Genomic DNA, 27,598 nt, shown 5'->3' with positions numbered 1-27,598 from the left:
TGGCAACTCACAAGCAAGTTTGTGCTACCCTCTAGTGGCAGTTTTGTCTAAATCAGCAAAGTTTAATTAGAAGTGAATTTTCACAGAACCCTAACTGGAGAAAAAAAAAAGTCCAAGTTGATGAAGTCTATGTACATGGAACTTAATTTCATATTTGAAACACATGTACTTAAAAATGCATATACTATCAAAGATGTCTTTATCGTACCTATAAAATTCTATCTATGGCAAGAGCAATTTGGAGTCATATCAGCAATTACTTGAAAGACTATATGCTTAGGTAGCTGGTATGAATGTAACAGTTATACACTTAAGTACTCAGGTCTCATAACTAAATTTCTGATTCTTAGTTTTATTTTACTGATACATCACTCTGATACTTAAAAAAATCAATTGCAAATGTCAAATTTCTGTTTTGATCATGAAAATCCAAAGATGAGCACCAAAGCTTTAAAACACGTCGTGTTCTAGAATTGTTTTACAACAATTTGTTGGCTGACATACAATATTTTTAATCGCATAGAAAGTTATTCAATGTTTTAACATGAAGTAAAAAAAATTACTGGTTGTAAAAGAATGAGAATGACAAATAGAACACAATCAGAAACTTTCTATTGTTGACAAAAATGCAGTTATTTAGTAGTAACTTTAAACAAAAGATCAAAATAATGGAAGTCTGGGGTCTTGTTTTCTTGTTAGGCATTATGTGCGCTCCTTAATTAAGAAAGGAATAACCCCAGGATCTGGTTTACCTTCCGTCAGTGAGACTGATGAAACTGCAACGCATAGCCAGACAGACTTCAGTCAAATAACGAAAGCCATATCTCAGGTAACTATGTTACTCTTAACTATTGGCCAACTCTGAATGATATAAGATTTTTTTTCCCTTAAATTGTGAAACATACTATACACACAAAAGAATATATAATATGGATCTGAACAGTATAAAGAATAGTATTAAAATAAATATCGTATGTATCTATCACCTAGGTTAGAAAATGGAATAGTCATCAGCTATAGAAGTCTCCTGTGTGTTTCTTCTTGGTTGCATTTTCTATCTGCCACTCAGATTATGGTATTAAATAACTTCATACTTTTCTCATTTTGCCAATTATGACTTAACATCTTGTTTGTGAGATTCCTCTCTTTTGTTTCATGTCTCAGTTCATTTCACTAATCAGTGGTATTTATTGTATGAAATTATGCTACAAATGGTTTTTAGTCTGTCACAGTGTTAGTGGCTATATTCGTTGCTTCTTATTTCTTACTATTGTAAGCAGTGGTACCATGATTTTTCTCAAATGTCCCTTGGTATGTCTGCTAGAAACATGTACAAGAGTTTCTTTAGTTTTAGGGTTCATACCTTTTATGTGCTATGGCTCCCCTTAACATTTTTTTTAAACTTTAACACTTTGGAAACAACTTGTCTTTTTCTGTTTTAATTAACTGCGAATTGTTGATAAAGAACAGTAGAAAGTAATATAATTAACTCTCTGAGAGAACATACAACTTCACTATTTGGTGGGTGAATGACTACTAAGCATAGTTGCTATAGTTGCCTAGCTGTATAAGTCAAAGGAATATCTGTAGACAGAAAAATAGGACCACATGAAATACAGCAGTAGGTCTAATACCTGCTGTAATTTCAAAGTAGTAATCAGCTTACATACTTTTGTAAGATATTTAAAACAACTATAATACAATGTAAAATACTGTGACATTTTGTGGAAAGGGTCACTTTTTTTGGAAAAGCTCAACATTGTGACTACTTGCCTACATTGACAAATTGAAAATAGAAAAAAAAAAAATGGTGTCAGTCAAACGTGTAATATCTTTCTAACTATCCACATTAGATATTTAACTATGAGCTGCACTGGATACCAGATTAGGAAGACCTGTTCTAGGATATGAATCTAGGAGTCTTCAGCTGCTTGACCTTACAATAAAATGCCAAACCATTTTACGAATGGGTGTAGTAATACCCATGCCAGTCAACACCTAGAGTTTTCATTAGGACAGCATTTAGTACTGTATGATGTTTGCTAATGTGGTGGATATAAAATGTTATTTTATTATAAATGCATAATTTATTAACATATTAACCCACTTATGCCTGAGGTTGCAATTTTTCGAATTTGAAAAATCAGGCCTTGGAGATGACCTTGAGTAGAGAGATATAAATAACTTCCACATGCTTAGTTTTCCAATGTAAAACAAATGTAAGAAAGCTTGCTTCCATTTATGTTCCTCTTCATCCCATTTTCACCATTCTGCCCTCTAGGAAACTTTCAGGATTTTTTCATGTAAATGCAAAGAAACGCACACACAATATTTCACAACTTCCTTTTTCTCTTCAAAATTCCATAATCTTTAAAAAATACTTAATTTAATATATGTTGGAGATAATTTCAGTCTATATCTAAAGAGTATCTTCATTCTTAAAGCTTCATAATTTTTATGTAAATGAACCACAGTTTATTTCTATCAATTTCCATAGATGGAATCTGGAGTTGATTTTAATCTTTTGCTATTATAAATAATACTGCTATGAATAAATTTGTACATGTAATAGGATTGTTTGGTCAACAAATAAAATTCTGTTGGAATTTTAAAATAATTATTGCTAAATATACATGATAAAATTACACTCAGGTTGTGTGAATGATTCTTTACAGCCACGTAAAGAATTTTTAAATTTTTAAAAAATTTGCCAGATTGGTATGATAAAGTGTTCACTTTGCTTTTCCATTGAACTGATTGTTATTGTGACTGAACGTTATTGTATGTATTTACTGCCATTTTTGTTTGTGTTGCTGTGCAATGCCTGCTTATGCCTTTTGCCTAATTTCCCTTTTGGTTGCGTGTTCCTGTTTTACCAATTCATAGACATTCTTTGTGAAATATGGAGACTTATTCTTTATTTGCTATGAATTTCATATGTTCTAACCAAGTTTATCTTTTCACTCTTACGTGTCTTTTTTCTTTTTCTTTTTAATTGACAGAAATGTTGTATATATTCATAGTGTAAAACCCGATGTTTTGAAATATATATACATAGCTGAATAAATCGAGCCAATTAATATATGTATTACTTCACAATCCTTTCATTTTTTTGTTGTTAGAACACTAAAGTCTACTCTATCGGCAATTTTTCAAGAATACATTAACAATACCATCTTGTAAATTGGATCTCTTGAATTTATTTATACTAACTGAAATTTCGTATCTTTTGACCAATATTTTCCCAATCACCCAAACCCAGAGGGTAACTATCATTCTACTCTCTACTTCTAAGAGTTCAATTGTTTTAGATTCCACATGTAAGTGAGATTATGTGGTATCTATTTTTCCATGTCTGGCTTATTTAATTTCACATAAGGTCCTCCAGGTTTATCCTAGTTATTGCAAATGATAAAGTTTCCTTCTTTTTAAAGGCTGACTAGCATTCTATTTTGTATATATACCATATTTTCCTTATTCATTCATCCGTGGATGTACAATTAGTTTGTTTTCATATTTTGCTTTGTAAATAATGCTATAACAAAGATGGTAATGCAGGTATCTCTTTGCTCTTTGACACATTTATTTCATTTCCTTTGTATACACATTCAGAAGTGGGATTGTGGGGTAATATGATTGCCCTATTTTTACAGCGGCTGCACCATTCTACCTTTCCACTAACAATATACAAGGTTTCCGATATTTTCACCATTTTTACTAACACTTACCTTTTGTCTACTTGATAACAGCCATTTTAACAGATGCAAAGTGATATTGCATTGTGGTCTTAATTTATGTTCTGATGATTAGTGATGAACATTTTTTTAAACATGTATGTTGGCCATTTGTATGTTTTCTCCTGAGAAATGCCTATTCAGATTCTTTGCTTATTTTTCAACCTGGTTGTTTCCTTTCTGATGAGTTGTTTGAGTTCCTTATACTTTTTTAATAACCTCTTATCCAATACATGATTTATAAATATTCTCTCCCATTTTATAGATTATCTCCTTATAACTGTTTCCTCTGCTGTGCAAATAAACGTTTTAGTTTGATATAATCCCTTTTGTCTATGTTTGCGATTGTTTCCTGCCCTCTAGGGATTCTTTCTTAAAACTTGTTGCCCAGGCTAAGATCTTGGAACTTATCCCTTATGTTTTCTTCTCCCTAGTAGTTTCATACATTCAAGTCTTAGAGTTAAGTTCTTAATCTATTTTGAGTTAATTTTTGTATATGGTGTGAAGTGACTTTCCTCTTTGCAAATGGCTATCCCACCATCATTTACTGAAGAAACTTTCCTTTCTTCCATTGTGTGTTCTTGTCAATCTTTTCTGACCACAAATGGTTGGATTTATTTTTTGAAGTCTACTCTGTTCCATTGGTCCATGTGTCTATTTTTATGCTGGTACATGCTGCTTGGGTTACTATAGCTTTGTAGTGTATTTTGAAGTCAGGTGGTGTGATACCTACAGCTTTGTTCTTTTGCTTTGGCCGTTTAGGGTCTTCTGTGGTTTCACATAAATTTTAGGATGTTTTAAATATATCTGTGAAATGTCATCAGAATGTTGATAGAGTACATTGAATTTGTACATTGCTTTGGCTAGTACAGCCATTTTAACAATAGGAATTCTGTTAATTCATAAACATGGGTCATCTTTCCATGTATCTGAGTCTCATTTTATTTCATCAATGTTTTATTTTATAGTAGTCAGAATATAGGTGTTTCACCTCCTTAGTTCAATTTATTCCTAAATATTTTTTGGTAGTTGTTATAAATGGAATTATTTTATTGATTTCTTTTTTGTTTTTGTATGTTGATTTTGTATCCTGCAACTTTACTGAGTTTATATATCAGATCTAGCAGGGTTTTTAATGGGGTTTTAAAGTATTCTATATATAAGATTGTATTATCTGCAAAGAGGAAAAAAATAGCTTCTTTCTTTTCAATTTGATTGTTTTTTCTTTATTTTGCCTAATTGCTCTAGCTAGGACTTTAGGTGATACATTGAATAGAATTAATAATTTTCCTTGTCTTACTCCTGATCTTAGAAGTGAGGCCTTCAACTTTTCACTGTTAAGTTTGTTAGTTATAAGTTTGTCATATATGGCCTTTATTGTGTTCAAGTACATTCTTTCTATTACTAGTCAATAGAGAGTTTTTTTTAATATATATGTAATGAAAGGATGTTGAATTTTGTTAAATGCTGTTTTTACATCTGTTCACATGACTGCATGGATTTTTGTCTTTTAGTCTTTTAACGTGGTATATCATATTTGTAGATTTGCATATGTCAAACCATCCTTGCATCTTTGGAAAAAAAATCCCACTTAATCAAGATATTCTAAAAATTTCCCTCTTAATATCTTGTTCAAAAGCACATTGTTCAATTTCCATGTATTTGTGAATTTTCTGAAATGCCTCCTGTTATTGATTTTTAGACTCATTCTATTGTGGTTATGAAAGATAGTTATATGATCTTTATCACTTAATCATGGTAAACAATCCTTTTAATGTGCTGTTGAATTGGGTTTACTAGTATTTTGTTAAGGATTTTTGCATGTATATTCATCAGGGATATTGACCTAAGGTTTATTTTCTTACAGTGTTCTTGTCTGGCTTTGGTATCAAGATAATGCTTGCTCTGCATAATTAGTTTGAAAGTATTCTCTCTTTGTCAATTTTTTTAGAAGAGTTTTAGAAGGATTGGTATTAGTTCTTCTTTAAATATTTGGTAGAATTCAGCAGTGAAGCCATAAGGTCTTGGACTTTTCTATGGTAAGAGACTTTTTTTTGAGATATGGGGTCTTTCTCTGTTTCTAAGGCTAGAGTACAGTGACATGATCATAACTTACTGAAGCCTTGAACTCCTGGGCTCAAGCGATCTTCCTGCCTTACCCTCACAAGTAGCTATTACTACAGGCATGCACCCCTGCACCCTTAATTTAAAAAATTTATTTTAGAGATGGGGTCTTGCTATGTTGCTTATGCTAGTCTCAAACTCCTGAGTTCAATCCTCCTGGCTTGGCCTCCCAAGATTCTGGAATTATAGGCATAAGCACTGCACCTGATCAACATGGAAGTTTTTATTACTAATGTAATCCCCTTGCTCATATTATTCTGTTCAGAATTTATATTTTTATGATTTGGTCTTGGTAAGTTGTGTATGTCTAGAAATGTCTCGGTTCCTTCTAGGTTATCCAATTCATTGTCATATAATTATACGTAGTAGATTCTTAGGATTCTTTGTATTTCTGAAGTATCATTTATAATGCTTCCTCTTTTATTTATGATTTTGTTTGAGTCTTTTCCCTTTTTTCTTAGTCTAGCAAAAGGTTTGTAAGTTTTGTTTATCTTTTCAAAAATCAGCTCTTTTTTTTATTTTTCTCTTGTTTTACTATGTTATTTCTATTATGAGCTTTATTGTTTCCTTTTTTTTTTTTTTTTTTTTTTTTTCCTACCAGTTTGGGGCTTAGTTTGCTTTCTTTTTTTCTATTTCCTTGAGGTGTAACATTAGTTTTAAATTTTAAATCTTTCTTTAAATTTCCCTTTTAGAGCTTCATTTTCTGCATCCTGTAAATTTTGATGTTACTGTGTTGATTTTCATTTGTCTCAAGATATTCTAAAATTTTTTCTCTTAATATCTTGTTCACAAGCACGTTAATTTCCATGCATTTGTGAGTTTTCTGAAGTGCCTTTTGTTATGATTTCTAGACTCATCTATTGTGGTTATAAAAGATAGCTATATGATCTCAGTCTTCTTTAATTTGTTAAGACTTGTTTTGTGGCCTAACATATGACCTGTCCTGGAGAATGTTCCTTGTGAGCTTGAGAAGAATGTGTATTCCACTGCTGCTGTATACAACGTTCTGTATATATCTGCTAGGTCCATTTGGTCTAAAATGTAGTTTAAGTCTGAGGTTTTCTTTTTGACATTTTTGTCTGGATGAGCTACCCATTGCTGAAAGAGTATTGAAGACTCCAACTATTACTGTATTGCAGTCTCTCTCCCCCTTTAGATCTATTAATATTGCTTTATACATTTAGGTGCTCTAATGTTGGATGCATATATTCTTATAATTACTGTATCCTGTTAAGAAACTGACAACTTTATTATGATGTAATAACCTTAGTGGTCTCTTTTTTCTCAATTTTGACTTAAAGCCTATTTTATCTGATTATAAATATAGCTATCCCAGATCTCTTTTGCCTTCTATTTGCATGGAATATCATATACTATCCTTTTATTTTCAGTTTATATGTGTCTTTAAAGCTGGAGTATACTATAGGCAGTATATAGTTGAATCTTTGTTTTTTATTTATTTTATTTTATTTTTTATTGCATTTTAGGTTTGGGGGTACATGTGAAGAACATGCAAGATTGTTGCATAGGTACACACATGGCAGTGTGGTTTGCTGCCTTCCTTCCCCTCACCTGTATCGGTCATTTCTCCCCATGCTACCTCTTCCCACCTCCCCACCTCCCCATCAGACCCCAACAGACCCCAGCGTGTAGTGCTCCCCTCCCTGTGTCCATGTGTTCTCATTGTTCAACACCCGTCTATGAGTGAGAACATGCGGTGTTTGATTTTCTGTTCTTGTGTCAGTTTGCTGACAATGATGGCTTCCAGATTCATCCATGTCCCTACAAAGGACACGAACTCATCGTTTTTGATGGCTGCATAATATTCCATGGTGTATATGTACCAGATTTTCCCTATCCAGTCTATCATTGATGGGCATTTGGGTTGGTTCCAGGTCTTTGCTATTGTAAACAGTGCTGCAATGAACATTCGTGTGCATGTGTCCTTATAGTAGAATGATTTATAATCCTTTGGATATATACCCAGTAATGGGATTGCTGGGTCAAATGGGATTTCTATTTTTAGGTCATTGAGGAATCGCCACACTGTCTTCCACAATAGTTGAATTAATTTAAACTCCCACCAACGGTGTAAAAGTGTTCCTATTTGTCCACATCCTCTCCAGCATCTGTTGTCTCCAGATTTTTTAATTATCACCATTCTAACTGGTGTGAGATGGTATCTCAATGTGGTTTTGATTTGCATTTCTCTAATGCCCAGTGATGCTGAGCATTTTTTCATATGTTTGTTGGCCTCCTGTATGTCTTCTTTTGTAAACTGTCTGCTCATATCCTTCACCCATTTTTGAATGGGCTTGTTTGTTTTTTTCTTGTAGATCTGTTTTAGTTCTTTGTAAATTCTGGATATCAGCCCCTTGTCAGATGGGTAGACTGCAAAAATTTTTTCCCATTCTGTTGGTTGCCGATTCACTCTACTGACTGTTTCCTTTGCCATGCAGAAGCTGGGGAGTTTGGATAGGTCCAATTTGTCTATTTTGGCTTTTGTTGCCATTGCTTTTGGCATTTTGGTCATGAAGTCCTTGCCTACGCCTATGTCCTGAATGGATTTGCCTAGATTTTCTTCTAGGGTTTTTATGGTGTTAGGTCTGATGTTTAAGTCTTTAATCCATCTGGAGTTAATTTTGGTGTAAGGTGTCAGGAAGGGGTCCTGTTTCTGCTTTCTGCACATGGCTAGCCAGTTTTCCCAACACCATTTATTAAACAGGAAATCCTTTCCCCATTGCTTGTTTTCATCAGGTTTGTCAAAGATCGGATGGTTGTAGATATGTTGTATTTTCTCTGAGGCCTCTGTTCTGTTCCATTGGTCTGTATCTCTGTTTTGGTACCAGTTCCATGCTGTTTTGATTACTGTAGCCTTGTAGTATAGTTTGAAGTCTGGTAGTGTGATGCCTCATGCTTTGTTCTTTTTGCTTAGAATTGACTTGGCTATGCGGGCTCTCTTTTGGTTCCATATGAATTTTAAGATGGTTTTTTCCAGTTCTGTAAAGAAGGTCATTGGTAGCTTGATGGGAATAGCGTTGAATTTGTAAATTACTTTGGGCAGTATGGCCATTTTCACGATGTTGATCCTTACTAACCATGAACATGGAATGTTTCTCCATCTGTTTGTGTCCTCTCTTATTTCGTCGAGCAGTGGCTTGTAGTTCTCCTTGAAGAGGTCCTTTACGTTCCTTGTTAGTTGTATTCCTAGGTATTTTATTCTCTTTGTGGCAATTGTGAATGGCCGTTTGTTCTTGATTTGGCTCTCTTTAAGTCTGTTACTGGTGTATAGGAATGCTTGTGATTTTTGCACATTGATTTTGTATCCTGAGAGTTTGCTGAAGTTGTTTATCAGTTTCAGGAGATTTTGGGCTGAGACGATGGGGTCTTCTAGATATACAATCATGTCATCTGCAAATAGAGACAATTTGATTTCCTCCTTTCTGATTTGAATACCCTTTATTTCTTTTTCTTGCCTGATTGTTCTGGCTAGAACTTCCAGTACTATACTGAATAGGAGTGGTGAGAGAGGGCATCCTTGTCTAGTACCAGATTTCAAAGGGAATGCTTCCAGTTTTTGCCCATTCAGTGTGATATTGGCTGTTGGTTTGTCATAAATAGCTTTTATTATTTTGAGATACGTTCCATCAATATCTAGTTTATTGAGAGTTTTTAGCATAAAGGGCTGTTGAATTTTGTCAAAGGCCTTCTCTGCATCAATTGAGATAATCATGTGGTTTTTGTCTTTGGTTCTGTTTATATGGTGAATTACGTTTATGGACTTGCGTATGTTGAACCAGCCTTGCATCCCTGGGATGAATCCTACTTGATCATGGTGGATGAGCTTTTTGATATACTGTTGCAATCGGCTTGCCAGTATTTTGTGGAAGATTTTTGCATCTATGTTCATCATGGATATTGGCCTGAAGTTTTCTTTTCTTGTTGAGTCTCTGCCGGTTTTTGGTATCAGGATGATGTTTGTCTCAAAAAATGATTTGGAAAGGATTCCCTCTTTTTGGATTGTCTGGAATAGTTTCAGAAGGAATGGTAGCAGCTCCTCTTTGTATGTCTGGTAGAATTCGGCTGTGAACCCATCTGGACCTGGACTTTTTTTAGGTGGTAGGCTCTTAATTGCTGCTTCGACTTCCGACCTTGTTATTGGTCTATTCAGGGTTTCGGCTTCTTCCGGGTTTAGGCTTGGGAGGATGCAGGTGTCCAGGAATTTACGCATATATTCCAGGTTTACTAGTTTATGTGCATAGAGTTGTTTGTAACAATCTCTGATGATGGTTTGGATTTTTGTGGAATCTGTGGTAATATCCCCTTTATCATTTTTTATTGCATCAATTTGGTTATTCTCACTTTTCTTTTTTATTCATCTGGCTAGTGGTCTATTTTGTTGATCTTTTCAAAAAACCAGCTCCTGGATTTATTGATTTTTTGAAGAGTTTTTTTGTGTCTCTATTTCCTTCAGTTCTGCTCTGATCTTGGTTATTTCCTGTCTTCTGCTAGGTTTTGAGTTTTTTTGATCTTGCTCCTCTAGCTCTTTCAATTTTGATGATAGGGTGTCAATTTTAGATCTCTCCTTTCTTCTCATGTGGGCACTCATTGCTATATATTTTCCTCTAGAGACTGCTTTAAATGTGTCCCAGAGATTCTGGTATGTTGTGTCTTCGTTCTCGTTGGTTTCGAAGAACATCTTTATTTCTGCCTTCCTTTCATTGTTTATCCAGTCAACATTCAAGAGCAAGTTGTTCAGTTTCCATGAAGCTGTGCAGTTCTGAGTTAGTTTCTGCATTCTGAGTTCTAACTCGATTGCACTGTGGTCTGAGAGACTGTTTGTTATGATTTCCGTTCTTTTGCATTTGCTGAGGAGTGATTTATTGCCAATTATGTGGTTGATTTTAGAGTAGGTGTGATGTGGTGCTGAGAAGAATGTATATTCTGTGGATTTGGGAGTTCTGTAAATGTCTATTAGATTTGCTTGTTCCAGGTCTGAGTTCAGATCCTGGATATCCTTGTTGATTTTCTGTCTGGTTGATCTGTCTAATATTGACAGTGGGGTGTTAAAGTCTCCCACTATTATTGTGTGGGAGTCTAAGTCTCTTTGTAAGTCATTAAGAGCTTGCCTTATGTATCTGGGTGCCCCTGTATTGGGTGCGTATATATTTAGGATCGTTAGCTCTTCTTGTTGCAATGATCCTTTTACCATTATGTAATGTCCTTCTTTGTCTCGTTTGATCTTTGTTACTTTAAAGTCTATTTTATCAGAGATGAGAATTGCAACTCCTGCTTTTTTTTGCTCTCCATTTGCTTGGTAGATCTTCCTCCATCCCTTTATTTTGAGCCTTTGTGTATCCTTGCATGTAAGATGGGTTTCCTGGATACAGCACACTGATGGGTTTTGGCTTTTTATCTAATTTGCCAGTCTGTGTCTTTTGATTGGGGCATTTAGTCCATTTACATTTAGGGATAGTATTGTTATGTGTGAATTTGATGCTGTCATTTTGATGCTTCCTTGCTGTTTTGTTGGTTAGTTGATGCAGATTCTTGATTGTGTTGATGCTTTTTTACCATTTGGTATGTTTTGCAGTGGCTGGTACTGGTTGTTCCTTTATATGTGTAGAGCCTCTTTCAGGAGTTCTTGTAGAACAGGTTTGGTGGTGATGAAATCTCTGAGTACTTCCTTGTTCGCAAAGGATTTTATTTTTCCTTCACTTATGAAGCTTAGTTTGGCTGGGTAGGAGATTCTGGGTTGAAAGTTCTTTTCTTTAAGGATGTTGAATATTGGCCCCCAATCTCTTCTGGCTTGTAGGGTTTCTGCTGAGAGATCTGCTGTGAGTCTAATGGGCTTCCCTGTGTGGGTAACCTGACCTTTCTCTCTGGCTGCCCTTAGCATTTTCTCTTTCATTTCAGCCCTGGTGAATCTGACGATTATGTGCCTTGGGGTTGCTCTTCTTGAGGAATATCTTTGTGGTGTTCTCTGTGTTTCCTGGATTTGAATATTGGCCTGCATTGCTAGGTCGGGGAAGTTTTCCTGGATAATATCCTGAAGAGTATTTTTCAGCTTGGATTCATTCTCTTCATCGCATTCAGGTACACCTATCAAACGTAGATTAGGTCTTTTCACATAGTCCCACATTTCTTGAAGATCTTTTTCATTCCTTTTTGTGCTTTTTTCTCTGTTTTTGCCTTCTCTTTTTATTTCATTGAGTTGATCTTTGACCTCTGATATCCTTTCTTCTGCTTGGTCAATTCGGCTGTTGAAATTTGTGTATGCTTCACGAAGTTCTCGTGTTGTGTTTTTCAGCTCCATCAATTCACTTATATTCCTCTCTATGCTGTCCATTCTCGTTAGCATTTCGTCCAATCTTTTTTCAAGTTTCCTGGTTTCTTTGCGTTGGGTTAGAACATGTTCTTTTAGTTCACTGTAGTTTCTTCCTACCCACCTTCTGAAGTCTGATTCTGTCATTTCATCACCCTCCTTCTCCATCCGGTCTGGCTCCCTTGCTGGTGAGGAGTTGTGATCCCTTTTAGGAGAAGAGGTGTTCTGGTTTCGGGAGTTTTCATCCTTTTTGCACTGGTTTCTTCCCATTTTTGTGGGTTTATCAACCTGTTGTCTTTGTAGTTACTGTCTTTCAGATTGGGTCTCTGAGTGAGCTTCTAGCTCATGGATGCTGAAATTACTTTTTTTTTTTAAAGCTTTCCTTCTTACAGTCTGGCTCCTTTGCTGTAGGACTGCTCAGGTCCTCTCCGGGGCCTGCTTGCCTGGGAATCACCTGCGGCAGCTGCAGAACAGTAAGGGAGTAAGGGTTGCTACCAATTTCCTCTTCTGCTATCTTTGTCCCAGAAGGATGCTCGCCAACTGTCAGTCCATTCTCTCCTTTATGAGGTGAGTCTTTGGATCTATGGGGGTCAGGGAGCTACTTGAGGAGACAGTCTATCTTTTATTGGGGCTTAAGTCCTGAGCTGTGAGCTCCGTTGTTCATTCAGAGCTGCTGGGCAGGTATGTTTAGGTCTGCTGCAGCTGAACTCATAAAGCACTTTTTATTCCCAGGTGCTCTGTCCCGGGGAGTTAGGGCCTCATGAGTTTCCGTTGTGCTGCTACCCTTGTTTTCAATTTCAGGTCTGCCCTGCCCAGCTAGCAGCCCACCTGGCCACTGTCTGCCTGCAGAGGCTTTGCTGAGCTGCTGTGGGCTCCGCCCAGCTGCCTTGTGCTCTTCCCTGCAGTCCTGTTTATATGGTCGTAGTTAGAACTGCCTCAGCAATGGTGGCCCCACCTCTGTTATTGCGGACTCGTTCTGTTGTGGCAGGTTGCCTCGGTAAGGGCGGCCTGCCTTCGTAGTGGTGGAGAGTCTCAGTTATGGCGGACGCCCCTCCCCCACTGAGCTGGACCATCCCGGGTTCAGCTGTACTTGCTGTGAAACACTCAACCCAGGGCGTTTTCAATCACTCTTTTTGTTTTCCTTGTTGTGGGAGTGGGGGGGTGGGACCAACCGAGCCTGATCACCTGGCTCCCTGACTCAGAGTCTCTTTTTATTTATTTATTTTTTATTTTTTATTTATTTATTTATTTATTTTGAGACGGAGTTTCGCTCTTGTTACCCAGGCTGGAGTGCAATGGCGCGATCTCGGCTCACTGCAACCTCCGCCTCCTGGGTTCAGGCAATTCTCCTGCCTCAGCCTCCTGAGTAGCTGGGATTACAGGCACGCGCCACCATGCCCAGCTAATTTTTTGTATTTTTAGTAGAGACGGGGTTTCACCATGTTGACCAGGATGGTCTCGATCTCTCGACCTCGTGATCCACCCGCCTCAGCCTCCCAAAGTGCTGGGATTACAGGCTTGAGCCACCGCACCCGGCTCTTTTTATTTTTTTTAAGTTGAACGACCCCGCATTCCAGTCGCTTGTTGAAAAGGCGCCAGGAGCTCCCGTGCTGCGACTCACTGAGTCAGCTCAAACTGCAGCACCGGCTCCTGGTGGTTTTTTTTGCCTAGGAATCTCCTGGCCTGGCTCGCTATTTCAGGTGAATGGGCAACTCTGCCATCTCAGGGCTCCGATCGCCACCTAAGAGGGCTCCCAGACCAGAGGCTTTTGTACGGAGAACCGCAACAGTGCATGGTCAAAGCAGCCACGCGGGCCAAATCAGCCCCACGGGGGCCAAAACAGCCGCACCGGCTGGAACTGCAGCACTGGCGACTCCTCTGCCTGGGTATCTCCTGGTCTGTGGGCAATAAAAATTCGTCTGGAAATGCGGCGTCCACTCACCCTCTGCACTTTCACTGGGAGCTGAAGTCCTGAGCTGTTCTTAGGTGGCCATCTTCCCAGCAGTCCCGAATCTTTGTTTTTTAAATACATTCTCTCACTCTATGCCTTTTGATTGGAGAATCTAATCCCTACATTAAAGGAAATTATTGGTAAGTAAGCAGTTACTATTGTTATTTCATTAATTTTTTTCTAGTTGTTTTGTAAATCCTTTTGTTACTTTATTCTCTCCTGTTTTCCTTTGTGATTAGGTTATGTTTTTAGTGGTTTGCTTTGATTTGTGTATCTCATAGCTTGTCACTTTATGAATACCATGAGGCTTACATAAAATGTCTTATGGCTATAAACATATTCTAAGCTGATAGCAACTTAACTTTGATCACATACAAAAACCCTACACTTTTACTCTATCTCTTCTATGGTTTGTTTTTGATGTAACAATTTACAATCTCTTATATTTGACAAATTATTGTAGTTATTATTTAAATACAATTTTTCTTTTAACCTTCATACTAAAGATATAAGTGATTTAAATGTTGCCACTACAATGTTAGAGTGTTCTGAATTTGACTATACACTTACTTTTAACAGTGACTTTTATACATTCATTTTTTCATGTTACTAATTACCATTCTTTTCTTTCAACTTAAAGAATTCCCTTTAGTATTTCTCATAAAACAGGTCGGATGATGATGAACTCCCTCAGCTTTTGTTTGTTTGGGAGTTTTTATCTCCACTTAAGTTTTGAAGGATATCTTTTCTAAGTACAGTGTTCTTGCTTAGTATTATTTTTCTTCAGTATTTTGAATATATTATCTCACTCTCTCCAGGCCTGTGAGGTTTCTACAAAGAAATTTGCTGAGAAATTAGAACTCCTTATTTGCTTCGTTTCTCTGGCTACTTTCATAATCCTCTGTTTGTCTTTGATTTTTAACAGTTTGATTACAGTGTGTCTTGGTGTAGTCTTATTTGGATTAAATCTGATTTTGAAGACCTTTGACCTTCCTCTACCTGGATATATATAACTTTCCCCAGATTTGAGAAGTTTTCTGCTATTATTTCTTTAAGGAAGTTCTACTCCTTTGTCTCTCTCTTCTCTTTTTTAAACTCCTATCACTCAAATATTTGCTCTTTTGATACTGCCCCATAAACCATGTTGTCCTTTTTCCTTTTTTTTTCACCTTTGACTGCATATTTTCCAATAGCCTGTTTTCAATTTCATAGTTTATTTTGTCTGCTTGATTGATTCTGCTGTTGACACTGTCTTGCATTTTTAAAATTTTATTTCATTCATTGTAATTTTCATATCTAGAATTTTGGTTTAATTTATTATAATAATTCCTATCTCTTTGTTAAATTTCTTGTCTTAGTTGTTCATTGTTTTCCAGATATCACTTAATTATTTTTTGGTATTTTGAAGTTCACTGAGTTTCTTTAAAATAATCATTTCTCATTCTTTGTCAGGCAGATTATAAATCTCTGTTTCATTAGAGCTGGCTTTTGGTGCTTTATTTTGTTCTTTTCGTGAGGTCATGTTTCCATTGTTCTTGATCCTTGTAACCACGTGTTGGTGTCTGTAAATTTAAAAGAGTAGTAAATTATTCTAATCTTTGCCGACTGGCTTTGTCTGGGAAAGCCCTTTGCCAGTCAGATCATCTAGAGATTCTTAGTAGGTTGCCGACAGGCAGGTTTGTTACTGTATTTCTTAAGCAGGCTAGTCTGGTACCTAGATCAGTAGGTGAGCAACCCTGACACCTAGGTCTGCAGGATTGGGTCTAGAATGTGTGTTCTTGGAAACCAGCCTGAAGTCTGGGTCCATAGAAGCTAGACTGATGCTGGCATAGACCTAGAGTACCAGGTTCTGCAAGGGTTGACCTGGGACCTCAGTTTATGGGAACTAGACAGATAACAGGGTCTACTGGGGTGGCCTGGTTCCTAGGCTTGCTAGGGATTTACTTTACTGATTCACTGGTCCAGCCTGTGTTTGGGTCCAAGGCAAACTCCAGTGCTTACTTCTTTTTCCTTCTTCCAAGTAGAAGATCTCTCTTTGCCTGGATGGGGAGTGCGATGCAAAATTGTCCTTCCTACCCTTTTCAATATGTCTTATTTCTGTGCTATATCCAGTGGGTATAACCTTTCACCAAGTTTCTTTAGCTCTTATTAAGACATTTGCTTATGTGGATTATTGCTCAAATTGACGTTTCTGCAGAGGGCAAATACAAGAAAGTCCTATTCTGCCATATGACTGCTAAGAGCTTCTGAATATTGTGTAAACAAGTATTCTTTTTATTTTTAATGTGGTTAAGTATAAATCTGGTTCCTTAAACCAGATATAGAAATCTCAATCATATAAAATCATATTATATATAATCATATATGGTCATATATAATCATATATATTGTGATTATATACCAATAATCATAATCATATATGATTGAGATTTCTATATCTGGTTTAAGAATTTGCCCTATTCTTAGGTCATGGAGCTATTTTTCTAATCATCTTCTAAAATTTTACAGTTTTGCTTTTATAAAATCCAATTAATTGAGAGCTGATTTTTGTGTATGACATTAAATGAGGAGTCCAATTTTATTTTTTTCCATATGGATACACAATTAATCTTTTTGTATAAATTCTTATGCAACTTTCAAATTTTATAATAAAATTTCAAGCCATTATGATATGATAATGCTTGTCAATATGATTCTAAATTTTAACAATAGTTTCTTGGAGATTGAAGGTATCTACAAACTGATGTTCCAAAGCATAATGAAACTTTGAAAAATTCCTCTTTAATTGGCTTGGCTTTTATTTGTTGAATGTGATAGCTTACATGATGGTATAAGACACACTGGAGGGCACATCATGTACAGATCAACAAATCCATTAGTATTAATTGGAAAGCAGAGACTAACAGGTGATTGAGGAGAATGAATATCTCTTAACAATTTTTAAGTTTTTAAAAAATTAAATTATGGATTGTAATAGTTTTAAAGAGACAAAAATTATCCAGAAGATCATCATAAAAAAATAGCCATCATGCCCTACACCTCCTCATTTTTCAATCTTGTCCAGTCACCCACTTTTATTTTATTTAACTGTTTCTTCTTTGTGTAGCTCCATAATTCTAAATAGTAGGCTTCATGAGAGCAGAGATATTGATTTTATTATATATTTTTTTCTCCCTCAGCACCTGTGAAAATGTCTAGCATATTGCAAACACCATGACATATTTGTTGAATGATCACATGCTATTAAATCTTGATCTGTTAATTTCGACGTTATCTCTTGATTTCCTATGATGGAAGATAAGGATTTAGCTCACCTGAACTCAGTTACTATCCCATATCTACACTTTCCCCTATCTTCCAGATTTTGTCATTCCATAATTTTTGGTTGAATCAACACTCTGGTTCTGTAAGGATTGTTACTTCTGAAGCAAACACGATAACATTTCTTACACAAGGTTTTATATAAGCAAATTGCTGCACTTTTTTCTTTGCTCACTTTACTATATGAAGCATGAGTAGGCCTTCCCAAACACTAAAAAAATTAAAACCTCTCTATATAGCATTTTCTGCATAGACAATTATAGACAATTATATCAAATAGTTTATAAATGCCAGTTCTTTTTTTTTTTTTTTTTTTTTTTTTTTGGAGACATTATCCCATGGACTCCTTTGCTCTCTTGTTTCAATGCCAACTGATGTAACTTTGCTCCTGGTACCTTTAGACTTCCTTTTGTCTCTCTCCTCTGATGGACTACTTATTTTGGGACTTTCTTCCTCATGATTTAAACCCTAATTTTGGTGTAGCACATCTTCCAATACTTCCTAAGAAAAGATGTACAGGAAGTAAAATTTATGAGTACTTGCATGCTGGAAGATACCTACGTTCCATTCTCCCACCTAATTTATATTTTGGCAGGATACAAAACTTCAATTTGGAAGTAATTTCTTCAAAATTTTAAAGGTCTTATTTAATTCCCTGTCTTCTAATTTTAAGCATTGCTCTTGATTTAAAGATGGTATTCTGGGTTGGGCATGGTGGCTCACACCTGCAATCCTAGCAGGCTGGTAGGCCAAGCTCAGTGGATTGCTTTAGCTCAGGAGTTTGAGACAGCCTCTGCAAGATGGTGAAACCCATCTCTACAAAAAATAACAAACAAATAACCACAACAAAATCCCCACAAACATTGGCCAGGCATGATGTTGCATGCCTGTTGTCCCAGCTATGCTTGTTCTGATAACTTTGACCATTCCAGGTACTTTATGTAAGAGGCTGAAGTAGCAGGATGGCTTGAGCCCAGTGTTGGAGGCTTCAAGGAACTGAGATCATGCCACTGAACTCCAGCTTGGGCAACAGAGCCAGACCCTGACCAAAAAAAAAAAGATGCTGATATTCTGATTCTTGATCTTTTATATGTGACTTTTGTAGGCCCGTCTTTTCATTCTCGGCGTAATGAAATTTCACTATCATTTGCCTTGGTGTGGTTTTTGTTGTTGTTTTTGTTTGTTTGTTTTTTGTTTGGTTTGTTCATTTTTTGGGACAGAGTCTCACTCTGTTGCCCAGGTTGGAGTGCAGTGGCACAATCTCGGCTCATGACAACCGCCCTTCCCAGGCTCAAACGATTCTCCTGTCTCAGCATCCCAAGAAGCTGGGAATACAGGAACGCACCACCACACCTGGCTAATTTTTTTGTATTTTTACAAAAAAGAAAAATGGGGTTTCACCATGTTGGCCAGGCAGGTCTTGAACTCCTGACCTCAGGTGATCCACCCACCTTGGCCTCCCAAAGTGCTGGGATTACAGGTGTGAGCCACTGCACCACCCACAGGTCTTTTCTTTCTCTTTTTTTTCCTTTTTTTTTTTTTTTTTTAACATGAATTGTGCTGCATACTTCACGAACCACTTTAGTTCTGGAGAATTTTCTTATACAACCTCCTCTAGAATTTTCTCTTCTCATTTTCTCTGCTTTCTGGATATTCTATTACACTACCTTTCTCCCAGTTTATTCTCTAATGTACTTGATTTTTTCTCATTTATTTTAATCTGTTCTTATTTTAAATATTTTTTAAATGTTTAGTTGTGATAAAATACATACAACATGACATTTGCCATCTTAACTGTTTTTAAGTGTGCAGTTCAGTAGCATTGAATACATTTTCACTGTCGTACGACCAATCTCCAGAATTCTTTTCATCTTACAAAGGTAAAACTCTATATGCATTTAAAAGCTTCTGTGGGCCTGGCATGGTGGCTCACACCTGTAATCCCAGCACCTTGGGAGGCTGAAGCAGGTACATCATGAGGTCAAGAGATCAAGATCATCCTGGCCAACATAGTGAAACCCTGTATCTATTAAAATACAAAAATTAGCTGGGCGTGTTGGCATGCGCCTGTAATCCCAGCTACTCAGGAGGCGGAGGCAGGAGAAATGCTTTAACCCGGAAGAAGGAGGTTGCACTGAGTCGAGATCATGCCACTGCACTCCAGCCTGGTGCCTGGCAACAAAGAGAGACTCTGTCTCAAAAAAAAAAAAAAAAAAAAAAAAAATGCTTTTAATTTTCCCCTTCCCTGGCCCATGAAAAGCATCATTTCACTTTCTGTTCCAATAACTTTGACCCTTCCAGGTACTTTATGTAAGTGGAATAATAAAGTATTTAGGGTTTTGTGATTGACTTATTTCATTTGGCATAATGTTAATTTTCTCAAGGTTCACCCATGTTTGTAGCATGTGTAAAGATTTCTTCCCTGTTTAATACTGAATGATATTCCATTGTATATGTGTATCACATTCTGTTTATCCAGTCATTCCTCAATAGATATTGGGTTGCATCAACCTTTTAGATATCATGAGTAATGCTACTATGAATTTGGGTGTACACATACCTCCTTGAGACTGCTTTCAATGCTTTTGGGGAATACACCTACAAGTGGAATTGCTGGCAATGGTAATCATTTGAGGAACCACCACACTGTTTTCCATAGTGACCACACCATTTTATATTCTCAGTAGTGCCTCTCCAATTTCTCTACCTCCTTACCAACATTTATTATTTTCTGTGTGTACTGTTTATGATAGCCATCCTAATGGGCATGAAATGGTATCTCATTGTAATTTGGGTTTGTATTTCTCTAATGATTCATGATATTGAGAATCTTTTCATGTGCCATTGGCCATTTGTATATCTTCTTAGAAGTGTCTATTCAAATTCTTTGTTAATTGCATTGTTTGGGTCATTTTGTTGTTTTTGTTCTTTATAGAAATTCTACATATATTCTTGTATTTTCCCCTTATCAGATATATAATTTGCAAATATTTTCTACCAATTTATAGGCTGCAGTCTTACTCTGTTGATTGTGTTCTTTGATGTATAGAAGTTCTCTTTATTTTTATTTTGATGCTCAATGTACTTATTTTTAATATTGTTTCCTGTGCTTTTGGACTCATATCTAAGAAATAATTGCCCAATCCAGTGTCATGAAGCTTACTTCTATGTTTTCTTCTAAGAGTTTTGTAATTTGTCTCTGTCTTGTATCAACATCAGTGCCTAAAGCTTTATTGTTTATTCCACTTATTCTGTTTTTAGTTTCTAAGCGCTCTCTCTTGTTCTTTATTATATTTTGTAGAAGTTTGTTATTTGATAGATAAGCATTCTCTTATTTTTCCAATATTACTAATCTTTCAAAAATCGCTCCTCATAATATTTTTTCTGTTTTCTATGAATCTTGCCACCCATAATTGTTAGCTTCTTCCTTTCGTGTAAGATTCCCTCCTCAATTGTTTGGCAATACTTCGTTGCAAAAATATATTTAAGTAATTTAAGTTACCAAAGAATTGCTCGTTAGAAGATGCTTAATGGCATGGGCAGAGTTTATCAACTGTTGGCTCTAACAGGATAATTGGGGATGAATGAGTTTTATTTGGATGTGGGTCTGGCTCCCAATGTGCATCTTGGGTTTTTTTTTTTTTCCCTGACTCTGATCAGTTTCTCCAGTTAATGGTCCTGTAAGGTTGCTCACAGCGAATTGTATATAGTTGTCCATCCACAAAGGCCAAGCAGCACAGAGAAGCTGAGAGTCTCAGCACTTAGCTTGTAGACTTTCACTTAATTCCTCTGCTGTCTGTATAGTGGACTCTTCTACTTCCATAGTATCTGTGAATTCAGATTAACAGACTGCTCATTTAATTTCCATTTAAAGTGTCCTGTTTAGGTAGAAGAAGATTGGATGCCAAAGCAGAAAGATGAGGGAGAAGAAGGATAGTTCCATGTATAGACATTCAACCCATTTATATGTTTTCAGTCTGTATCTCATTCTCTCCTCAGATACCTGCTAATTGCTTCTGAGGTTCTAAGGCGTGGATAGGCTTTGCTTTTAACTCAGTATTGAACCATCTCTACTTTTCTCTCTTTCATCCACTTTACATAATTAAAATAATACTGTTGACATTACCTGTAATTAGCCTGTATGAGTTTATACCATTTTACTTTTTACATTTATTTTTAATTTTGTTCCAGAACACAATTATTTGATATTAAATAATTAAAACAAAATTTATACACATGAGTTCAATTTAAATTCCTTGTTAAAATTTTCAGGAGCCATTTTTATAATTGAAATCAGCCTTTTTAGGTTCTGTACATTACTTGCCAGTCATAGTCTTATGAATTTCTCTATATTAATGGCAGATATCTTGTGCCAAGTAATATGTCTACTTAGGAATATTGCTGTTTTAGTTCTTATTACAAGATTCGATCATTTAATAAATTAACATATTATGTGTCTTAATGTGACAAGCTTACTCAGTCCATTTTTTCTTTCCTTTTTATTTTTTATTGTATTTTAGGTTCTGGGGTACATGTGCAGATCATGCATAGGTACATACATGGCAAGGTGGTTTGCTGCCTCCATCCCCCATCACCTATATCTGTTATTTCTCCCCATGTTATCCCTCCCCAACTTCCCCATTTCCCTGCTGTCCCTTCCCTGGCTCCCTCAACAGACCCAAGAGTGTGATGTTCCCCTCTCTGTGTCCATGTGTTCTTATTGTTCAACACCCAGCTGTGAGAACATATGGTGTTTGATTTTCTGTTCTTGTGTCAGTTTGCTGAGAATGATGGTTTCCAGGTTCATCCATGTCCCTACAAAGGCCATGAACTCAGCATTTCTTATGGCTGCATAGTATTCCATGGTGTATATATGCCATATTTTCCTTGTCCAGTCTATCGTCGATGGGCATTTGGGTTGGTTACAGGTCTTTGCTATTGTAAACAGTGCCACAATGAACATACATATGCATGTGTCTTTATAATAGAATGATTTATAATCCTTTGGGTGTATACCCAGTAATGGGATTGCTGGATCAAATGGAATTTCTATTTCTAGATCCTTGAGGAATCGCCACACTGTCTTCCACAATGGTTGCACTAATTTACACTCCCACCAACAGTGTAAAAGTGTTCCTATTTCTCCACATCCTCTCCAGCATCTGTTGTCTCCAGATTTTTTAATGATCGCCATTCTAACTAGCATCAGGTGGTATCTCAATGTAGTTTTGATTTGCATTTCTCTAATAACCGGTGATGATGAACATTTTTTCATGTGTTTGTTGGCATCATATATGTCTTCTTTTTAAAAGTGTCTGTTCATATCCTTGGCCCACTTTTGAATGGGTTTGTTTGTTTTTTTCTTGTAAATCTGTTTTAGTTCTTTGTAGATTCTGGATATTAGCTCTTTGTCAGATGGGTAGATTGCAAACATTTTTTCCCATTCTGTTGGTTGCTGGTTCACTCTAATGATTGTTTCTGTTGCTGTACAGAAGCTTTGGAGTTTAATTAGATCCCATTTGTCTATTTTGGCTTTTGTTTCCAATGCTTTTGGTGTTTTAGTCATGAAGTCCTTGCCTATGCCTATGCCTATGTCCTGAATGGTTTTGCCCAGGTTTTCTTCTGGGGTTTTTATGGTGTTAGGTCTTACGTTTAAGTCTTTAATCCATCTGGAGTTAATTTTAGTGTAAGATGTCAGGAAGGGGTCCAGTTTCTGCTTTCTGCACATGGTTAGCCAGTTTTCCCAACACCATTTATTAAACAGGGAATCCTTTCCCCATTGCTTATTTTTGTCAGGTTTGTCAAAGATCAGATGGTTGTAGATGTGTGGCATTGCCTCTGAGGCCTCTGTTCTGTTCCATCAGTCTATATCTCTGTTTTGGTACCAGTACCATGGTGTTTTGATTACTGTAGCCTTGTAGTATAGTCTGAAGTCAGGTAGCCTGATGCCTCTGGCTTTTTTCTTTTTGCTTAGGATTTTCTTGGCTATGGGGGCTCTCTTTTGGTTCCATATGAAGTTTAAAGTGGATTTTTCCAGTTCCGTGAAGAAGGTCATTGGTAGCTTGATGGGGATAGCCTTGAATCTAAAAATTACTTTGGGCAGTATGGCCATTTTCATGATATTAATTCTTTCTATTCATGAGCTTGGAATGTTTCTCCCAATGTTTATGTCCTCTCTCATTTCCTTTGGCACTGGTTTGTAGTTCTCTTTGAAAAGGTCATTTGCATCCTTTGTTAGTTGTATTCCTATGTATTTTATTCTTTTTGTAGCAATTGTAAAGGGAGTTCTTTCATGATTGGCTATCTGTTAATCTGCTATTGGTGTATAGGAATGCTTCTGATTTCTGCACATTGATTTTTTTATTCTGAGAGTTTGCTGAAATTGCTTATTAGTTTAAGGAGATTTTGGGCTGTGATGATAGGGTCTTCTAAATATACAATCATGTCATCTGCAAATAGAGACAATTTGACTTCCTCCTTTCCTAATTGAATACCCTTCTTTTTTTTTTTTTTTTTTCCTTGCCTGATTGCTCTAGCTAGAACTTCCTGTATTGAATAGGAGTGGTGAGAGAGGGCATCCTTGTCTAGTGTCAGATTTCAAAGGGAATGCTTCCAGTTTTTGTGCATTTGGTATGATATTGGCTGTGGGCTTGTTGTAAATAGTTTTTATTATTTTGAGATACATTCCATCAATATCTAGTTTATTGAGAGTTTTTAGCATAAAGGGCTGTTGAATTTTGTCAAAGGCCTTCTCTGCATCAATTGAGATAATCATGTGGTTTTTGTCTTTGGTTCTGTTTATGTGGTGGTTTACTTTTATAGACTTGTTTGTGTTGAACCAGCTTTACATCCCCGGGATGAAACCTACTTGATCGTGATGGATAAGCTTTTTGATGTGCTGTTGCAATTGGTTTGCTAGTATTGTACTGAATATTTTTGCATCTATGTTCATTATGGATATTGGCCTGAAGTTTGTTGTTGTTGTTGTTGAGTCTCTGTCAAGTTGTTGTATCAGGATGATTTTGGTCTCATAAAATGATTTTGGAAGGATTCCCTCTTCTCAGATTCTTTTGAATAGTTTTAGAAGGAATGGCACTACCTCCTCTTTATACCTCCAGTAAAATTCAGCTGTGAACCTGTCTGGACTTGGGAGTTTTTTGGTTGGGAGGCTATTAACTGTTGCCTCAACTTCAGCCCTTGTTATTGGTCTGTTCAAGATTTCAACTTCTTCCTGGTTTAGGCTTGGGAGGGTGCAAATGTCCAGGAATTTATCCATTTCTTCCAGGTTCACTGATTTATGTGCATACAGTTGTTTGTAGTAATCTCTGATGCTAGTTTGTATTTCTGTGGAATCTGTGGTGATATCCCCTTTATCGTTTTTTACTGCATCTATTTTGATTCTTCTCCCTTCTCTTTTTTATTAACCAGGCTGCGGTCTGTCTATTTTGTTGATCTTTTCAAAAAACCAGCTCCTGGATTTATTGATTCTTTGAAAGGTTTTCTGTGTCTCTATCTCCTTCAGTTGTGATCTGATCTTAGTTATTTCTTGTCTTCTGCTAGCTTTTGAGTTTTTTTTGATCTTGCTTCTCTAGCTCTTTCAATTTTGATGATAGGGTGTAAATTTTAGATCTTAACACGTTTCTCATGTGGGTATTTATTGCCATAAATTTCCCTCTAGACACTGCTTTAAATGTGTCCCAGAGATTCTGGTGCATTGTGTATTCATTCTCATTGGTTTCAAAGAACATCTTTATTTCTGCCTTAATTTCACTGTTTATCCAGTTGACATTTAGGAGCCAGTTGTTCCATCTCCATGAAGTTGTGTGGGTCTGAGCTAGTTTCATAATCCTGAGTTCTAATTTGATTGCCCTGTGGTCTGAGAGACTGTTTGTTATGATTTCCGTTCTTTTGCATTTGCTGAGGAGTGATTTACTTCCAATTATGTGGTCAATTTTAGAGTAGGAGCAATTGGGTGCTAAGAAGAATGTATATTCTATGGATTTGGGGTTGAGATTTCTGTAGATATCTATTAGGTCTGCTTGGTCCAGATATGAGTTCAAGTTCTGTATATCCTTGTTAATTTTCTGTCTTGTTGATCTAATATTGACAGTGGAGTTTTAAAGTCTCCCAATATTATTGTGTAGGAGTCTAAACCTCTTTGCAGGTGGTTAAGAACTTGCTTTATGTATCTAGGTGCTCCTATATTGGGTGCTAGTTATCTCTTTTTGCTGCATTGATCCTTTTACCACTATGTAATGCCCTTCTTTGTCTCTTCTGATCTTCTTTGATTTAAAGTCCATTTTATCGGAGACTAGGATTGCAATTCCTGCTTTTTTTTCTCTCTCTCCATTTGCTTGATAAATCTTCCTCCACGCCTTTATTTTTAGTCTATGTGTTTTCTTGCTCATGAGATGGGTTTTCTGAATACAGCACACTGATGGGTCTTGACTTTATCCAATTTGCCAGTCTGTGTCTTTTGATTGGGGCTAAATGCCCCAATCTACATTTAGAGTTTATATTTGTATGTCTGAATTTGATCCTGCCATTTTGATGCTAGCTGGATGTTTTGCCTGTTGATATATATTCTTTGTTGTGTTGATGGTTGTTACTATTTGGTACGTTTTTGGAGTGGCTGGTACTGGTTGTTCCTTTCTATGTTTAGTACTTCTTTCAGGAGCTCTTGTAAGGCAAGCCTGGTGGTGACGAAATCTCTCAGCAATTGCTTGTCGATAAAGGATTTTATTTCTCCTCTGCTTATAAGCTAGTTTGGCTGTATATAAAATTCTAGGTTGAATGTTCTTTTCTTTAAGTATGTTTAATATTGGCTCCCACTCTCTTCTGGCTTGTAGGGTTTCTGCTAAGAGATCCACTGTGAGTCTGTTGGGCTTCCCTTTGTGGGTTACCCGACCCTTCTCTCTGGCTGCGCTGAGCCTTTTTTCTTAATTTCAACCCTGGTGAATCTGACGATTATGTGCCTTGGAGTTGCTTTTCTTGAGGAATATCTTTGTGGTGTTCTCTGTATTTCCTGGACATGAATATTGGCCTTCCTTGCTAGGTTGGGGAAGTTCTCCTGGATAATATCCTGAAAAGTCTTTTCCAGCTTGGATCCATTCTGTCTGTCACATTCAGGTACATCTATCAAATGTAGATTGTCTTTTCACATGATCCTATATTTATTTGAGGTTTTTGTTCATTTCTTTTCACCTTTTCCCTCTAATCTTGCCTTCTCATTTTATTTCTTTGAGTTGATCTTCAATCTCTGATATCCTTTCTTCTGCTTGGTCAATTCTGCTATTGAAACTTGTGTATGCTTTGTGACATTCTCGTGCTGTGTTTTTCAGCTCCATCAAGTCGTTCATATTCTTCTCTGTTTATTCTAGTTGGCATTTCAACTAACCTTTTTTTAAGGTTCTTAGTTTCTTTGCCTTGGGTTAGCACATGTTCTTCTAGCTCAGAGCAGTTTGTTATTACCCACCTTCTGAAGCCTGTTTCTGTCAATTCATCAGATTCATTCTCCATCCAGCTTTGTTCCCTAGATGGTGAGAAGTTGTGATCCCTTGGAAGAGGAGGAGTGTTCTGGGTTTTGGTGTTTTCATCCTTTTCACACTGGTTTCTTCTCATCTTCGTGGCTTTATCTACCTGTGGTCTTTGTAGTTGGTGACTTTCAGATGGGGTTTCTGAATGTACATCCTTTGGTTGATGTTGAAGATATTTCTTTCTGTTTCTTAGTTTTCCTTCTAATAGGCCCCTCTGCTGCAGGACTGCTGGAGGTCCACTCCAGACCCTTTTTGCCTGGGAATCACCTCTGGAGGCTGTAGAACATTAAGGGTTGCTGCTTGTTTCTTATTCTGTTATCTTATTCCCAGAAGGGTACCGCCAGGTGTTGGCCTGAGTTCTCCTTTATGAGATGTCTCTTTGGGTGTATGGGGGTCTGGGAGCTGCTTGAGGAGACAGTCTGTCCCTTATAGGAGCTCAAGTGCTGTGCTGGGAGCTCCATTGTTCTGTGCAGAGTTGCGGGGCAGGTACGTTTAAATCTGCTGCAGTGGAACTCATAACCACCTCTTTTCCCAGGTGCTCTGTCCTAGGAAGGTCGAGCTTTATTTATTAGTTCCTGATGTGCTGCTGCCTTTTTTCATAGATACC

The 27,598-nt window shown here is 36.7% G+C and overlaps 1 protein-coding gene across 4 annotated transcripts in view; it reads left to right on the top strand.

The window, feature by feature from the left end:
• The window catches only part of ADGB (androglobin), a 222,578-nt gene that overhangs the window by 108,532 nt on the left and 86,448 nt on the right, over positions 1-27,598 (top strand). For all 4 annotated transcript variants that reach the window (XM_074397308.1, XM_074397309.1, XM_074397307.1 and 1 more), the window contains one exon: positions 700-829. In XM_074397308.1, coding sequence (XP_074253409.1) covers positions 700-829 — 130 coding nt within the window. The remainder of the gene's footprint in view (positions 1-699; positions 830-27,598) is intronic.

This window comes from Saimiri boliviensis, chromosome 4 (assembly GCF_048565385.1).
Source record: "Saimiri boliviensis isolate mSaiBol1 chromosome 4, mSaiBol1.pri, whole genome shotgun sequence".
Lineage (NCBI taxonomy): Eukaryota > Metazoa > Chordata > Mammalia > Primates > Cebidae > Saimiri > Saimiri boliviensis.
The sequence above is the reverse complement of the archived record's forward strand: the minus strand, read 5'-3'. Positions and strand labels throughout refer to the sequence as shown.